Here is a 16,997-nt window from a genome sequence, read left to right on the forward strand (position 1 = left end):
TGATACATTCAAGTTTATTGCCATTCAACTGCATATACGGATATCGCCAAACAAAACAACATCACACAGTATGTCTAACTAAAACACAATACAAAAGTAGTATTACCACAAGTAAATGAACAAATAATAAAATATATTCCAGAAAATGTATCCCAGGCTACTGTGGGAGGCGAGGGAGGAGATTGCTGAGCCTCTGGCAATGATCTTTGAATCATCAATGGGGACAGGAGAGGTTCCCGAGGATTGGAGGGTTGCAGATGTTGTTCAAGAAAGGGAGTAGAGTTACATATCAGTGAGTTTTACTACAGTACTTGGCAAGTTGATGGAGAAGATCTTGAGAGGCAGGATTTATGAACATTTGGTGAGTCATAATATAATTAGGAATAGTCAATATGACTTTGTGAAAGGCAGGTCATGTCTTACAGGCCTGATTGAATTTTTTGAGGATGTGACTAAACACGTTGATACTGGTAGAGCAGTAGATGTGGTGTATATGGATTTCAGCAAGGTATTTGACAAGGTACCCCATGCAAGACTTATTGAGAAATTAAGGACGCATGGGATCCAAGGGGACATTGCTTTGTGGATCCAGAACTGGCTTGCCCACAGTAAGCAAAGAGTGGTTGTAGACGGGTCATATTCTGCATGGAGGTCGGTCACCAGTGGTGTGCCTCAGGGATCTGTTCTGGGATTTTTATAAATGACCTAGATGAAGAAGTGAAGGGATGGGTTAGTAAATTTGCTGATGACACAAAGTTTGGAGGTGTTGTGGATAGTGTGGAGGGCTGTCAGAGGTCACAGCAGGACACTGAAAGGATGCAAAACTGGGCTGAGACATGGCAGATGGAGTTCAACACAGATAAGTGTGAAGTGGTTCATTCTGGTAGGTCAAATATGATGGCAGAATATAGTATTAATGGTAAGACTCTTGACAATGTGGGGGATCAGAGGGATCTTGGGGTCCGAGTCCATAGGTCACTTAAGGCTGCTGCGCAGGTTGATTCTGTGGTGAAGAAAGCATATGGTGCATTGGCCTTCATCAATCATGGGACTGAGTTTATGAGCCGAGAGGAAATGTTCCAGTTATATAGGACCCTGGTCAGACCTCACTTGGAGTACTGTGCTCTGTTCTGGTCACCTCCCTATAGAAAGGATGTGGAAACCATAGAAAGGGTGCAGAGGAAATTTACAAGGATGGGGAGCATGTCTTTATGAGAATCAGTTGAGTGAACTCAGCCTTTTTTCCTTGGAGCAACAGAGGATGAAAAGTGACATGACAGAGGTGTATAAGATGATGAGAGGCATTGATTGTGTGGATAGTCAGAGGCTTTTCCCCAGGGCTGAAATGGCTAGCATGAGAGGGCATAGATTTAAGGTGCTTGGAAGTAGGTGCAGAGGAGATATCAGGGGTAAGATTTTTATTCAGAGAGTGGTGAGTGCGTGGAATGGGCTGCCAGCAGCGGTGGTGGAGGCGGATACAATAGGGTCTTTTAAGAGACTCCTGTACAGGAATATGAGGCTCAGAAAAATAGAGGGCTATGGGTAACCCTAGGTAATTTCTCAGGTATGGACATGTTCGGCACAGCTTTGTGGGCCGAAGGGCCTGTATTGTGCTGTAGATTTTTGATGTTTCTACATTTCTAAGATTGTCATTTTGCATAGGGTGCATTTATGATATAAGTAGAGCAGTATAATGTTACTGGCACTTCATACCAGATGAGACCTGGGATGGTGGCAGGAAGTTCAGTAGTTTCACGGCTAGGGGTAAGAAGCTATTTGCCATCCTAACGATCTTTGTCATAATGTTACAGTACCTCCTACCTGATGGTAGGGCATCAAAGAGATTGTGGGATGTATGGGAGGGCTTCTAAACAATACTAAGAGCCCTGAACTTAGCAATAAAAGTAAACACCATTTGATATTTGCAGAAATTCAGAAAGGCAAATGTTAGGCAAATATAATAATGCTTATTGTGTGCCAAAATGTATAAAATGGCATCTGCTAAAAGCTTTGTGTGAGTAACCTACTTTTCTGTCCATTATTCAAGTTTATCACAATCTTCAGTACCCCTTATCCAGTAGAGAGACATGGGAATCCATTCTCTTTGGCAATTTTATAAATTGATAAAGACCATGGGGAAATCTATGCTAACTGTTAAAAAAAACACCCAAGTTCATGCTGTATATTCATACTAAAATTGAACTCAATAATGTTGGTGAATTCTCAGGAGTGACCCTGTTAATAGCTTCCTGCTGACCTCTCTGCTCTAAGTTCTACTTCTGGCTAGTGTACTGATTACACAGCAGGGCAAATGAGCTGTGAAAACATTGATATTTTTAAGTATAAAAATCTGAAATAAGGAAATGAGTTATGCAAGAGACACACTTTTGGCACCTTAAGTCCCCCTCCATCATAGGAATTCATGCATGAACTAGAATATTAATTGCACCAGGTCAAGCACAACTGCAAACGTGCCTTTAGTTGGCCAGTCATCCATTGAATAGCATTTAAATTCTGGACCCTTTTGCAAAGCTATCAATCCATCAGTCATCTTCCTCCCCAATCTAGATGCTTTTCATAAAGGCCTTTTGTAATTAGGGCCACAGGGGATGGCAAGAAAAGGCACAAGAAGTTTAATGACCGTAAAGAAGAGCATGAAGGAGATCAGTGAATGAAGTACGTGCTGTAGATAGAATTGCTGAATCAACACTGACCACCATACTTCATCATAATTATCAGGACATACAACTGCCGTGGGATTTATAAAAATTCCACTCAGCAAATAATTGACCTGCTGTTAAGAAGCAGGTGGATTGCTAACACATTGTTATAATCCAACATTCAGTAAGATATTCCAGGTTCAATTACACTCAAACAAAAAAAAATCAGAAGTTTATATTACTGCTTGCCAATTGCTCAATTATAGTTTTAAATAAATAGCTGCAAACAATCTTTGGTATTCCTGAGAGAACTGAAATTGTACATGACCATGTACTAACATTCATTCATTCACATAAAAGCTTTGTAAAGATTAATTAAGCAAACTTCATAATTAGACCTGAAAGCAATTAACAAACAAGTCACTTGAGAGAAACAGTCTAATACTAACTATAGCTTTTAGTTTATGCAAACTCTAGAAAAGTACAGTTTAAAACAAGGATGTTAAGTAAAAACTTTCAAAACCTTCAATTATATTGTGCAATTTATGTACAGGTAGAGAAATATTTTTGGAGAACTGGAACATCTTCTAAAACAGTTCCTAAATATTTTTGAACATTTAGATTCATCTTAGCATTAGATTTCTAAAAAAGAAATCAGAACAATATCATTGTATCAATCTGTGGATGAATCATAAGATTAAATTCTGGAACATTCTTCTCTTTGCTGTAAAATGGAAAAAAATTACATCTTTATATTTCACCAGCTTTCTTGTATATCATATGCAAATAGTAAAGTGCACACAATTTTTAAAAAGTTCTCTGGAGAAATTTGTTTTATAAGGAAGAATCCTGATATCTACAGTATTTTTTAACATTATATAATGGCTTGATATATTTACTGCCTTATACTTTGAATTTCAAAGTAGAACAACTGCATCCTTTACATCCTTATGTAAATAAAGCATAAAAGTAATATGTATCTGGGAAATACATGCATAATCCTGATAACTATTTTGCAATAATGCTCTCAACTAATTATACAGTACACATTTTCTGGTAAATATAGTTCTGCATATAGGAAATACAACAAAATATATCATGTCATTGTAGACCACTAATGTAATACAGACCCCCTTTAAAAATATTGAATAGATCAATTAATTTATTTTTAATTACAACATTTCTCTTTAAATATCATTTAATTTTCTTGAAACAAATTTCAGATGGAGCCAAAAAATTAGCTTAATAATCAATATTATGTTAGATTAGAATCAAAATATAATTTAATTGAAGTTTGCACATAAACTATTTAAAAAGGTTAAAATAATTTCAGCTGTATTATCTGGCTGCACTTCATGTAATTATTTGGAATAGGACCATTTGGTTTAATTTTTATGCATTATGCTCTGCGATTAAGTAGACTTAAGAAGTACTGTAACCATTCTTTAATATGCTAGTTGACTTCAACCATCAGCATTCAAAAGTGATCACTTAATTGAGGTGACTATGAATGCAATATACTTATTTACAGTTAGATACCCCCATCTTCATTCTTTGTGGTTTCTGCAGTTGAAAGAACTACTAAACATGTCATTACAAGAAGTTCATGAATTGAATTGAAGGAGTCTACAGTATTTCTACTTTAAAAGAGTAATTTGAAAAAAAATCATCATTTTGAAATTCTTTTGTTGCTAATATATCAATGGATTTTAAGGTAACTACATATGTAATACGTATAGGAATACCATCATAGCTGAAGACAAATAATTTACAAATCAACTGATTCTGTATTGGCATGACTTCATGGCTCAATTAAATAATTTATAGAATCTTTCTCCCTTTAGAATATGTATTCCATAAAAGATGCATTTTCTAAGTAAACTTTTTTTAAAGTGTTCTTCGGAAACCTAATTAACACAATATTAAGATATACAAATTGCTTGGTCTAACTATACATGCAACATTATTTACCAGTTGGATTTTTTCTACCATATCTAATTTATTTTTGGATATTCTTGGATGATGTGTGTTTCTCGTTTAAAAGGAAAATTCTTTCATTTTTATTCTTTCAGTAATACTAGGTGAGGAATGATAAGGAGATGGTCAAAAGTGCATTTTTTAAATATTTTTGCTAAATACTTTTTAGTATTTTTGCTAAACTCTAACATCTGCTAAGATTTTAGCATCAGTCTAAATGTTCCATATATTTTCATCCACAACGTAAAAGGCTCTGTTAAGGAAAATACAAATGATTATCCAGTTGTAGATAGAGAGCAACTAATTTACAAGTTCATCACTTCTGTTATTCACTTCATTCTCTTCTATAAAGAAACACTATCATAATGATTTCATTGAAGTATAAGAGAAAGCAAAAATGCCTCAATATATTCCACAACACATTTGTGAAACATGATGTTCAAATTTAAAACAGGTAAGATGTCATAACTCTTTCCACAATCTTGGACTATTCAGGGAAAATAAGGAAACAATTAACAATCTAATTGAACCTTAAAACATTAAAAACATATGCACAAATATGTTGTGGAAGACTTGTCACTTCATAGAATCCAATTAAATAGTCAGAAAAGTACCATGTTTGAAACTGAGGGTACAAAGAAGCATGTACAGTTTACTGACATCTATCACTGTCAATATTGATCTGTTGTTCATTTCAATTGAGTAAACTGACAATCTTACAAAATGCAAGTTGACTAATAAAATGAACGTAAACATTCAACTTGTTACAGATTTGAATGAATAAAGCCTCAATTTTACTGAAGCTGTAATAAAAGTTATTGTCATTTATCTAATAGAAACATTGTTTTGTCACAATCCTAGCCACACAAAAAAAAAAAATCAGCAAAGCCAATCACAATTGTAGATGAAACACAAGTACCAATAAAATACCATCCTGCATGTAGGATAATGAAAAGAAAGTTCTTGTAACAGGTAAAAACCATAAAATATTTGAACATCACCGATAAACCTATTCAGAATTTACCTGATCATTCATTGAATATATCAGTAACTTGCCTGTGAAAATACAAGATTAGGAGAATAGAATTGGCAATGAACCTGGAAATTGACTTAATTTTAGACAAACCAAATAAACCTTTAAAGTTGACCACTCCATTAAATCTGTTACAGGGAAGTTAGAATCAAGTTATCATTTTCAAAAAGCAAATAAAAGTATTTCTTTAGACTTTGCCATCTTTAGAATCTTGCTGGAAATTCAGTAACAGTATTTTTAATACTATTAATTGACTTCAATTATTATATTTCATAAATGATCATTTAACTGAGGTGCCTATGTATGCAAAGCATCTGCTAAGGTACTTGCTGCATAGGCACCGATTAAGAACAGAATTAAACTCAGTTGTGATGTAACTGAATACCCTGGTTACATTATGTCGGCATAAATATAAAAAATATGTACTTGGGGAAAGTACCAGGATACTGTACTGTACTCACTGATATTACAGTCTAAAATGGATGAGTGATCTTGACTTAAATATATCACAACAAAATCAATATTGAGGAAATGGCATTTTTATGAAAAAGCAAAATGAAAAATGCTCTCTTGCAACAAAATTAAATACATCATTAATTGATTTTATTTTTCTCATCTGTGTATTTTGTCTTAACTTAAGCTGCTGAGATGGAATTATACATATAGGTACAGGCAAATTACTAATACATATAGGGTGGTAAGGTGGCATAGTGGTTAGCACAATGCTGTACACTACAGATAACCCAGGTTCAATTCCTGCCACTACCTGTAAGGAGTTTGTATATCCTCCCCGTGACCATGTGGGTTTCCACCGGGTGCTACAGTTTCCTCTCACAGTCCAAAGATGTATTAGTTGGTAGGTTAATTGGTCATTGTAAATTGTCCTGTGATTATGTAAGGATTAAATCAGGGCATTGCTGGGTCTGTCTTGAATGGCCAGAAGGGCCTATTCCACACTGTATCTCAATAAATAAATAAACAAACACTTATTGTTGGACCTCCCTTATTTTCTTGTGGAAGTCCATAAAGCGTTAACATTATCACTGTAAGAGTGCATCCTACTTCAGCTTCGTTATGAATAAAAGCATCTTTCCGCAATGGTTAATAGATATTGGCCAATATCTATTATAATAGATTATGCATCTATTAAAGACTTTCTTGCTAACATCTTCCTTACCTCCTCCTGGAATAATGAAACAAATTCTGGTATGCCATTACCTACAATTTCTCTTTTCCAGTACCACCAATATCCCATATCTTATTTGCACCAGTATCAATTAACTTCCAATTATACAAAGAATTATTAACCACGCCATTGTCCACCCAGCAATCCCCATTACAATGGAATGTGTGCCTGTATCACCATCACTTTGAATGTTAATCTACTTGTTCCACAGTTATCCAAGTCTTGAGTACAAAGACACAAAGTTACTATCTTAATCCAGCAGAACTGATATGCTCCTATGTGGCATCCCCTGTGCCAACTTCCAACACAGATTTTCAGCAACATTAGGAACTTTGGAAGATTTTTTTAAAGCTCTGTATTTCTGAAACACAAATACCAATTTCAACATTAGCCTGAGTGCACCTAATTCAGCATAAAGTAACTACTTAACTGACAATAATATACAGTTAAGTGCTCATGGCTTATAAATAATGTTTATTTTCAGGTTTTTATTTAAAGTTCTTGAAATTGGATACACCTCAACCTTTCTAATATGAACAGATGTATATCAATACATTCACATATTAAAAATTTATGTTCAAATCTTTCCAAAAGATTATTTCCTAATCATCTAAATACATTTTCAATTCAGTTTAGTAAATAAATACTCTGTGCATTCCATGGATACCAACTTTTAAAGCTGAACTAATGCTGCAGATGTTTGTGAGTTCAGAAGATGTGAGATACTGAAATAGTCCTAGTACTATGTTACCATAATAAAAATAATATAGCACCAAGCTGATTGACAGAAGTGTGATTGAAGTGCTGACTGCAATCATATATCCATATCAAATATTTTAAAATATTCTTTTGATATTTATATTTCTTACAGTGTTGGCTATACTCTTAAATCAATATATAATTTAAGTAGATTGAAGACCTGTAACTAAGAGCCAGAAAGAAAATGCCAGCACCTTTAGGTGAAGGTGAAGTATTGCCTTATTTTATGCCAGATTGGACTAGTGGATCAACTACCTAAGCATGAAATTTACTTATCTGCCTAGTCAAGGCCAATTTATATCATAATAGCAGCCACAGAAATTGAAAGAGGCTACATCATTACATGTGAATCAGTAGGCAACCACTGACCAGCATGAGACTGTAAGCTAAACCATCACAATCTTGTCAAAGGTGTTCCTAATTCCAGCCAAGAATGATCTTAAAATTCCTGCTGTCCTAGAAGCATTATCAAGTACATTTATGAAACGTCTCAAGATATCTCAATATTATATGGCCTCTGCTTATACTGGTCTTGATAGATAAGGAAACATTATACTCATGTAACTGATAATAATTAGATCTATTTTTAGCCTTTAGCTTGCTTTTGCTCTGTGAGCTCAGAGAAGAATTAAAAGAAACACAGCTAATGGCATTACTTCACCAGCTATAAATCACTTTAGGAAAACTAGGATTATGAGCAGCATTGTAATAAACTCCTTTCTTTTTTTCAGACAGAAGTGCACATACAGTGTCTAATATTATTTATTCCTCCACTTGCTGACCTGTGCTAACAAATGAAAAATAATGATTTTTATTCAAAGTCTTAACAAGAATCAGATCATTTACCTCAGTATCATTTTCTTGTACTAGCCCCATATTCCTCAATTCCCCACAAACATCTGAAACATACTCAATGAATGAATGAATGTTCACACCTCACTCAATAATGCCACCACAATCCTAGTAATGTTTTGTTATATTGTCTTTATCTCTATTATAGCTTTCCTTAGATCAGAAGGCAAGGTTTGTACACAATATTCCAGGTATAATCTTACCCCAGATAAGTACAGGAAGATACCTTTATTACAAAAATACCGTTAGCCTTAAACGCTTGTTGCATATTAAATTAGGTGAGTCATGTACTAGGACCCCACGTCCCTCTGGATACCAAAGCCTTTCAATGTTCATCATTTAAACAATACTCTTTTTTATTTTTTTCTCACCAAACTGAATGACATACATTTTTCCCACAGTATTTTCTGTTTATCATGTTCTGGTTCCCCCCCCCCCTCCCAGAAGCCTTTCTGGATCCACCTCACAAAAGATCGAATTTCAAAGTAAGTTTATTATCAAGGTACATATATGGCATCATATGCTACCCTGAGATACATTTTCTTGCGGGAATTCAAAGTAAATACAAAAAAACGCAATAAACTCAACAAAAAAACACACACAAAACAGACAGCCAACCAATGTACAAAAGACAACAAACTAATTAAGCAATAGATATTTAAAACGTGAGATCATTATAAATCAATATAGCAACACTTATGGTCATCTGACCCAGCAATGGCACTAACAGTTCCTTTGAGAACTGTTGTTCTCAAATCCACATCTTATGCATCTGTATTTTCATTTACAGCACCACTGGTATCCCTATTTCAGTTAGCTCAGACCCACACTTTAGAATTCCCACTCTAAATCCTTTTGTCTCTCATTTCCTTTAAAAAAAATGTTCAAAAAACATTTGTCTTTGGACAAGTTTGTGGACACTTGCACTCTCCCTCCACAACTCCATTATGCTGCTCCAGAGAGCCTTGACATTTTTTACAATATTAAAGATATATTAGTGCTCATACTATTATCATTCAGCAGATAAAGGCTTTCAGTCAATAAAGGTTAACTTACAGGTCGAGTCAAATGCCACGGTAGCATTCATTTGAAGAAGTCTAGAATACAAGAGCAAGGATGTGATGATGAGGCTTTATAAGGCAATGGTGAGGCCTCACTTTGACTATTGTGAACAGTTCTGGGCTCCTCATCTTAGAAAAGATGTGCTGGGGTTAGAAAGGATGCAGAGGAGGTTCACCAAGATGATTCCAGGTATGAAAGGGTTATCTTATGAGGAACATTTGATGGCTCTGGGTCTGTACTCGCTGAAATTCAGAAGGATGAGGGGGGATCTCATTGACACCTTTCAAATGTTGAAAGGCCTAGACAGAGTAGATGAGGAAAGGATGCTTCCCATGATGGACGATTCTACGGCAATAGGGCACAGCCCCAAGAAAGAGGGGTGTTCTTTCAAGACAGAGATGCAGAGAAATTTTTTTAGCCGAATGGTGGTGAATTTGTTGAATTTATTGCCACATGCAGCTGTGGAGGCCAGGTCACTGGGTGTATTTAAAGCAGAGAGTGATAGGTTCTTGATTGGGTATGGCATCAAAGGTTATGGGAGAAGACTGGGAACTGGGGTTGAGGAAGAGAAAAAAACATAATCAGCCATGATTGAATGGTGAAGCAGACATGATGGGCCAGATGGCCTAATTATTCTCCTCTGTCTTATTGGTCTAACTGCTTCTTCGTCAAATCTCAATGTAAATTTATTATCAAATTATGTATACTATATACAACCTTGAGATTCATTTTCTTGCAGACACCCACAGTAACGTTAAGAAATACAGTAGAATCCATGAAAAACAAAGACCGACAAACATGCAGTGTGGAGAAGAGGTCAAATCATGCAAATAACAAAAAAAAGTAAAAAGATAATACTGAGGACAGAATATCTGGAAGTGAGTTGCCAGGCTATAGAGCCTAAAAGCCAAATGGTTGTAGGACAACAACTAACAACTAACAACTAACAACTGGGACCCAAGACTCCTGCATGATCTGCCCAATGGTAGAAACGAGAAGAGAGGGAAATGGGTAAAATTCAGTCAGATGGCAGGCTTACTTTGGGTGTCTTGGCTGGCATTGAGAAGTGGGACTGAACACCAGTTAATTTTCCACTCTTGGGCTTTAATTGGCTTGAAGTCTGCCCCGGTGCTCTTTCTTCTGGCAATGGCCAACCTGCATGGTGCTGTACCTGCATTCCTGAGACTGTCTTTGGCCATCCATAAGAGTTGGCTATAACCTGCTCTCTTTCCAGTTCTGAGTGTTCTGGAGCAGGCTGGCAAGTAGTTTGGATGTTATACACTTTTTCATTGTGAACAGTCAAGGGCTTTCCTGATAATCCTTCTCCAGTTTGAATACTCAGTGTCAGACATGACAATGATGCAGTGAGGATGTTATATTTCTTTGTTGGGAAATATTGCTGAAGCATTTTCACAGACATTCTAGGAATCTCCTAGAATGTTCTAGTGTTCACAGTAAATTCCTTGGCTTAGAAGTCTATGAGGTTAGATAATTGGACACTGTTGCCTGCTCACAGGAAATAGTTTAACATGATCATAATGTTAATACCTGCCATGTTGTCTTGGGGGAATGCTGACAATGGTTTGCCTATCCTGCCAATGGATTTGGAGAATTTTATAATCGGTACTTCTCCAGAGCTGGAGGTGCCTATTTTAGGTTTCCCACAGGTGGGCGGAAACAACTGCTGTTTGGTAGACTCTGTGTTTAATGCATGCTTGAGATCTTAGTCTTTTATACATGCTTTCTCTCAAGAGGAAATAGCTTCACTAGCACAGTGGAGACAGTGATGAGCTGTTTCATTGATGTCAGCCTTCTTTGATGAGTAGCTCCCACACTACGGTTGGTGACAGATTTCATATAGCAGAGTTGGCTGGTAGACTTTTCTCTTTTAAATATTTATTGCAAGGCCCATTCTATAACATGGTACACTGAATAAGTGAATAACATCTCATGTAATGATAGAGTCATACTTCTCTTCAAAAGTTTTTTTTGGAATTTCATTGATGTTGTAGAAGTGGTTAATTTTTGTTCAGTTTTAAAGTAAACTTAATCTCTCTGAAAAGTTAGAAAAGATAACAATACCATCTCAAAGTTTATGATTGATTTGTATGACGAGACAAAACATGCCCAATTGGTTACACACATTAAAATTAATTCTGCTGCTTTATGGGCTTCAAAACCCTTTCTCAGAACTGTTCATTGGCTCCTTTAGTCTATATGTACATTCACATATATTATAAACCTTTGTACAACACTTCATTATAACAATTCCAATGATAGAATTGGATTGATATCTTAGGATAGGAAGTAAAAAGGTGTAAGATGTCAATAGGTGATCCTTCCAATGACTGGATAACTCCTTTGTTAAATTGTTAATTTGAGACTTAGTAAGTTTAAAATTATTCTATTTCTAAGTCTAAAATCTAAAAAACTTAGTAACTTATGGGCCAAAGTGCTGTGCTATGCAACATGAAGTAATTATTAGAAATCACATCTGATTCACTAATTTTAGTATCTTGTTACAAAAATGTATATTTATATAATCTATTAATTTTATTATGCAACAATCTTGAAGATGCATATTTCAACATTTTTAGGCTCATTCACTTTTCTATTGTTTTCAATTTATTTCCTTTTTTAACAAGTGTATATTTATTAGCTTGTATTCAATATCAACTTGTTTTCTTTAAAGGTATGTCTTTGAAAATAAGTTATTCATAAAAAGAAATAGCTCTGAATACATGGATAAACGTAACCCTACAAAAAAGTGCTACAGATCTTTTATTTATTTCCATCATTCAACAAATGAGAAGAATATCACACATAGAGTTGTTTTCTATAAAAGTTGGTTGTATCAAAAAAATTTTAAAGTCTTAATCTTTGTTAAAATTTTTTAGCTCTACAATACTGTTGGTTGAGACAGACTAAAAATGCAGTAATCATTTCCGTCCATCATAGTCTTGAGATGGTATGTTATTGCTGGACTCTTATTAGTTATGTAATTATATAAATTTGCTAATTATACCTCATATTCAAGATCAAGCATATTCTATGAACTTAATATTTAATGTTAGTGTGTATATTTTACTGATGGTTATATCATTTCTATAAAGTATAAAAACATTTTAAAAATAACAAATCCTATACAACTATGATATGATAATTGAAATATAGGTTCAACTTACTACCTGCATCAACTTAATTAAGTTCTATATTATATTTATTCGGCACAGTACTAAATCAATTGTTTAGCAGCTGGACAAACAAATATAGTTTCTCTGTAATTTACCATTTTATCCTTCTATGGATTCTGTCAATTATACTGCTTAAATGAAAGTTGCTTTGTTTGCTTGTAGTAACATCAAAAAATTCTAGCAAGACATTTCTAGACACATTGATTTTGAAAACGAGTTGCTTTATGAACCTAAAGCAGCCTTCATAAAACAAGTTTGTCAGTTGCAATTAACCTACCCTTCGGAACTCTACCCTACAGAAACAGTTGCAATAAAGATAAGACAATTAAAAAAATGTTTTACCATCTTAGTTTAACAGCTTGTTGGCTAGAGCTTGACAACATTACAACACAAAACGAGGCAGTCAAAATGAGTTGTTAGGCTGAGGTTATGCCCTTCCTGTTGTGTTATCTGCCAGCAGATCAAACTGCTGACTTGGACTCTTTCTGCCAACAATGCTGATGCTGCCAGTATGAAGATGCTGTCACCTAGTAGTCATGGTGCTTGCACTCCACAATAGAAAAGCGCTAAATTGAACTCGAAGTATTGTCTTTGTGATATCATTTCAGCAAGTCATGTCCCATTCAGCCTGATAGTTTATCTCTGTCAGGCAGGGACCCAGGCGACTATGCAAGCTGTCAGGACAGGTACACAGACCTGCTCAGTGCTGAGGAGGTAATGTATCTTTCGGGCTTCGTAACACTTTCTTCTCTCTTCCTCCTCTGTAGCTTTCCTTTCCCGTTCCTTCTTCTTTGTCTGCTCGTATTCTTCCAGTTTTTTTCTAAATGAAGCAGAGAATTGCCATGTATTTGAATTGAATAAAGCAACATTTACAAGCAACTTGGAGTTTCAATAGTTATGTCCTTCATAATTATTTGTAAGCATAATATTTTACTAGAGATACCAACAATGATAAAAATATGTACAATTAAAGATGTTATTGCTTAACCTTAGTAGAGGAAACTAAGGTAGATTAGAAAAAAGTACTTTGTGGGATGACCTCATTTTGCCACCTTGCACCTGAAATATATTAATAAATTTTAGAGAAAAGCCTATTTTCTTCTGTATTGTTGTCTGTACGTTAGAAACCAAATGGTTGTAATCAACAATACCATGTACACTGTAATGCAACTTGGCAATATGACCTTTTCTGACCTGCTTTTCAAACTTATTATTAACTGCTAAGTAGATTTGTAAAGCTGAACAAATTTATTCCAATAAAAAGGATCTCTATCTATGTTTTTTTGTGTGACACCTAACAAACCTCATTAAATCTGTCCATTTCAGTTAGACCCAAGGTATTTGTAACTTCAGTGATATTCATGTCCTTAAGAAAGAAATCCCTTATTACTTAATCCACTGTAGAACATTATTCCACTTTCTCTCTCAACATACAAATGGACACAATGAAAATTTATATTTTATCCAAATGAGCAATTGCCATCACTGTCAATTCAAAAATAACAAAAAAGGTATCTTACTAAAGTAAAAGAACAGCATAATTATCTGAGAATATCTAGACTTTGTCAAATAAACTGGTTAAATAATGAGTACTTATCATATAAGATCAATTAATTAAATCTTTCATTTCCATCCACAAAATGCTTATTAGCATGGTTTACTGTTTTAATTACACATATTCTGTATGCCACTCACATCAACTGTAGATATCATAGTTGCTTTTATATACAGCAAGGTAACAAACAAAAACAAAGCAAATTCATTTACACTTTTAATATAAAATTAGATGAAATACTACAATTTTTATTTGACTATCAGTAAAGTCTAATTTTAAGAAATAATATCAATAACATCTATCAAAACAGTGATCATTTTGAAAGCATATATTGTTCTTAACATATATTACTAGAAAATAATTAAAATATAGGCTGTGATAATTAATCTAATAGACTTAATTTAAAATTTCTGCACAGTTGCCCAAAATATTTTACTGGCTGTTCTTACAGCTTGACAAAAGAAAACACATTTTGCATTTTTGTACATTTTAAGATTGGATTAATTCAGAAAGCATTACTAAAAATATGATTAATTTTAAGCTGCAGTTTTGTAGATGTGAAATTTATTTGTATTTAATCCTCAAAATCTTTAAAATTTTATCAATAAAATTTGATTAAAAAAAACATTTCTGTTTGTTGAAGCAAATATGTCCATAAGAAAATTTGGTTCTCAAATATTTCCCATTGCATAATCAAGTCTTCCATCATCAAACATGCACAATTATGTGTTTATGCAAAAATTCAGTTTGGCTTTTGAAGGGTTAAATTAATTGTCTCACAAGAGAAAACTTAGATAGGGGAAATTATCTGATTATCGTAGTAATAATTGCACAGCTGTTTAACACAGATAGAGAAATAATTCATGTAGGCAATAGGCCGTGGTGGCAATGACATTTTGCATTTAGTAAATATGCAAACTGTTCATTCCTAATTACCCATACTAAAGGATGCCCTTATTAAATGTATAAACTATAACTGTCTGCTTGGCAAATGATAAATTATTATATTGTGCAAAACCGCATTACAAAATTATGACAGTGAACTTGGGTCTCCTAACTTCATTACTTTTGTTGGAAAGTTGAATGATCAGAAGATGGACACTGTAATATTGCCATCTATGGAAATGACTAAGAGCAACCATCCTGCATGATGCAATCACAATGCTTCTTTTAGTATTCCCAAATCAGATACCCTCTAGAATAAATCAAGAGCAATTTAAAAGAAAGAATATTTCAAGATTGTGCGCATGAATAAAATGTTTAGTTTGACTTTTGCAATAAATAACAGCAGCTTTCCTGAGCTCCAAGCTAAAGATGTTTTATTAATGTCATGACTCAGCAACAGAGTAGCTAATTTTTAATTTCATGATATCATTTGTTTGATCCGAACAGAGGTCTATATTTTGCACATCTAGCTAGAGGTTAAAAGTGTACCACCTGACCAATTGCATACTCAGCCTTTAAATTAATCAAATCAATTTATCACTGTAGCAACACGACTGTTAATTTGAAGACATATTAAACACTATATATGGAAGGTAATAAAAATATTCAAATGTTGTTGATGTAAACAGCTCACATCAGAAATTACTAGTTTTCTCTTCCAAAAGAGTGTTACTGTAAATTGTACTATATTGTCTGTTAAATTTCACGCTTTATTGCTATTGTGATGTTCCTCTAAACAGTGCTACGTGCAGTCAAGCACCAAGGTAGCTCATTGTGCATCCATTATACAGCCCATTTCATCTTATATTGCATGATACCATAAATGTTGCATAATTTAACATTATTCCAAAGCATGATAAATTTATTAAAATGTTACTTTCTCCTTAATTATGTTTTCTCCTAAGCAAAGTACTTTTTCAGTTATCTTTGTGCATTCCTAGGTTGTAATTGCACAAAAATATTTCAAATTTATTTTAGTTTCTATGTCCTTCTTACTACTGAAATATCCTGAAACTTTTCCTATTTTCATATGCGTATTTCAGTAATATTGTGGATGGAATATTACCCAGTACAAACTAGTCTGCTACCTTTTGCCACAGTGTCTCATTTTCAGAGCCTTGTGCCTTGATTTGTCTTTAAATCTTCCAGCACTAGGCAGATGAAGAAATTACCATGCTGATGGAAGAAAACATTTAAGGCCTTAAAAATGCAGTGGTAGCATATTGGCGCAGCTGGTAGAACAGTTGTCTTACAGTGCAACAGACCATGTAGGTGCTCTGGTTGCTTCCCACATCCCAATGGTGTGCAGGTTGGTATTTTAACTTATGGCTGTAAGTTGTTTCTATGTGCAGATAAGTGGGAGAACTTGAGAAGAATTAATGGGATTAGTATAGCCTTGACAATTAGCATAGACTCGGTAGGCCAAAGAGCTTACTTATCTGTTAATACCTGTTGTATGGCTCTGAAAATGCAACCTCTCCATTGCTTGTGACAGCAGACCTGAAAGTAATAAACATCTAAAACCTATTCCAGATGTCAATTGTAATTCAGCATCTACACATAATAGCAACCCTGGAGATGAAACACCAGGTACATTTCTTATTCTGATAAGCTTGGATAATATGGTTGAGATATACTGGTTTAATACAGATTATAGGCGTTGTATTGTACATAGTACTTCTGTTACCAAATTCACTGGGAATTGTGCACTATATGCAGCATCAACAGTGATGGTCGGATAGCACCATAAACTAAAAAGCACACCAAATAACTG

At 34.4% G+C, this 16,997-nt stretch overlaps 1 protein-coding gene across 2 annotated transcripts in view; it reads right to left on the bottom strand.

The window, feature by feature from the left end:
* Window positions 1-16,997, bottom strand: part of spata17 (spermatogenesis associated 17) — a 264,787-nt gene that overhangs the window by 198,963 nt on the left and 48,827 nt on the right. For both annotated transcript variants that reach the window (XM_059985846.1, XM_059985845.1), the window contains exon 6: window positions 13,420-13,543. In XM_059985846.1, coding sequence (XP_059841829.1) covers window positions 13,420-13,543 — 124 coding nt within the window. The remainder of the gene's footprint in view (window positions 1-13,419; window positions 13,544-16,997) is intronic.

This window comes from Hypanus sabinus, chromosome 12 (assembly GCF_030144855.1).
Source record: "Hypanus sabinus isolate sHypSab1 chromosome 12, sHypSab1.hap1, whole genome shotgun sequence".
In the NCBI taxonomy this organism is placed as follows: domain Eukaryota; kingdom Metazoa; phylum Chordata; class Chondrichthyes; order Myliobatiformes; family Dasyatidae; genus Hypanus; species Hypanus sabinus.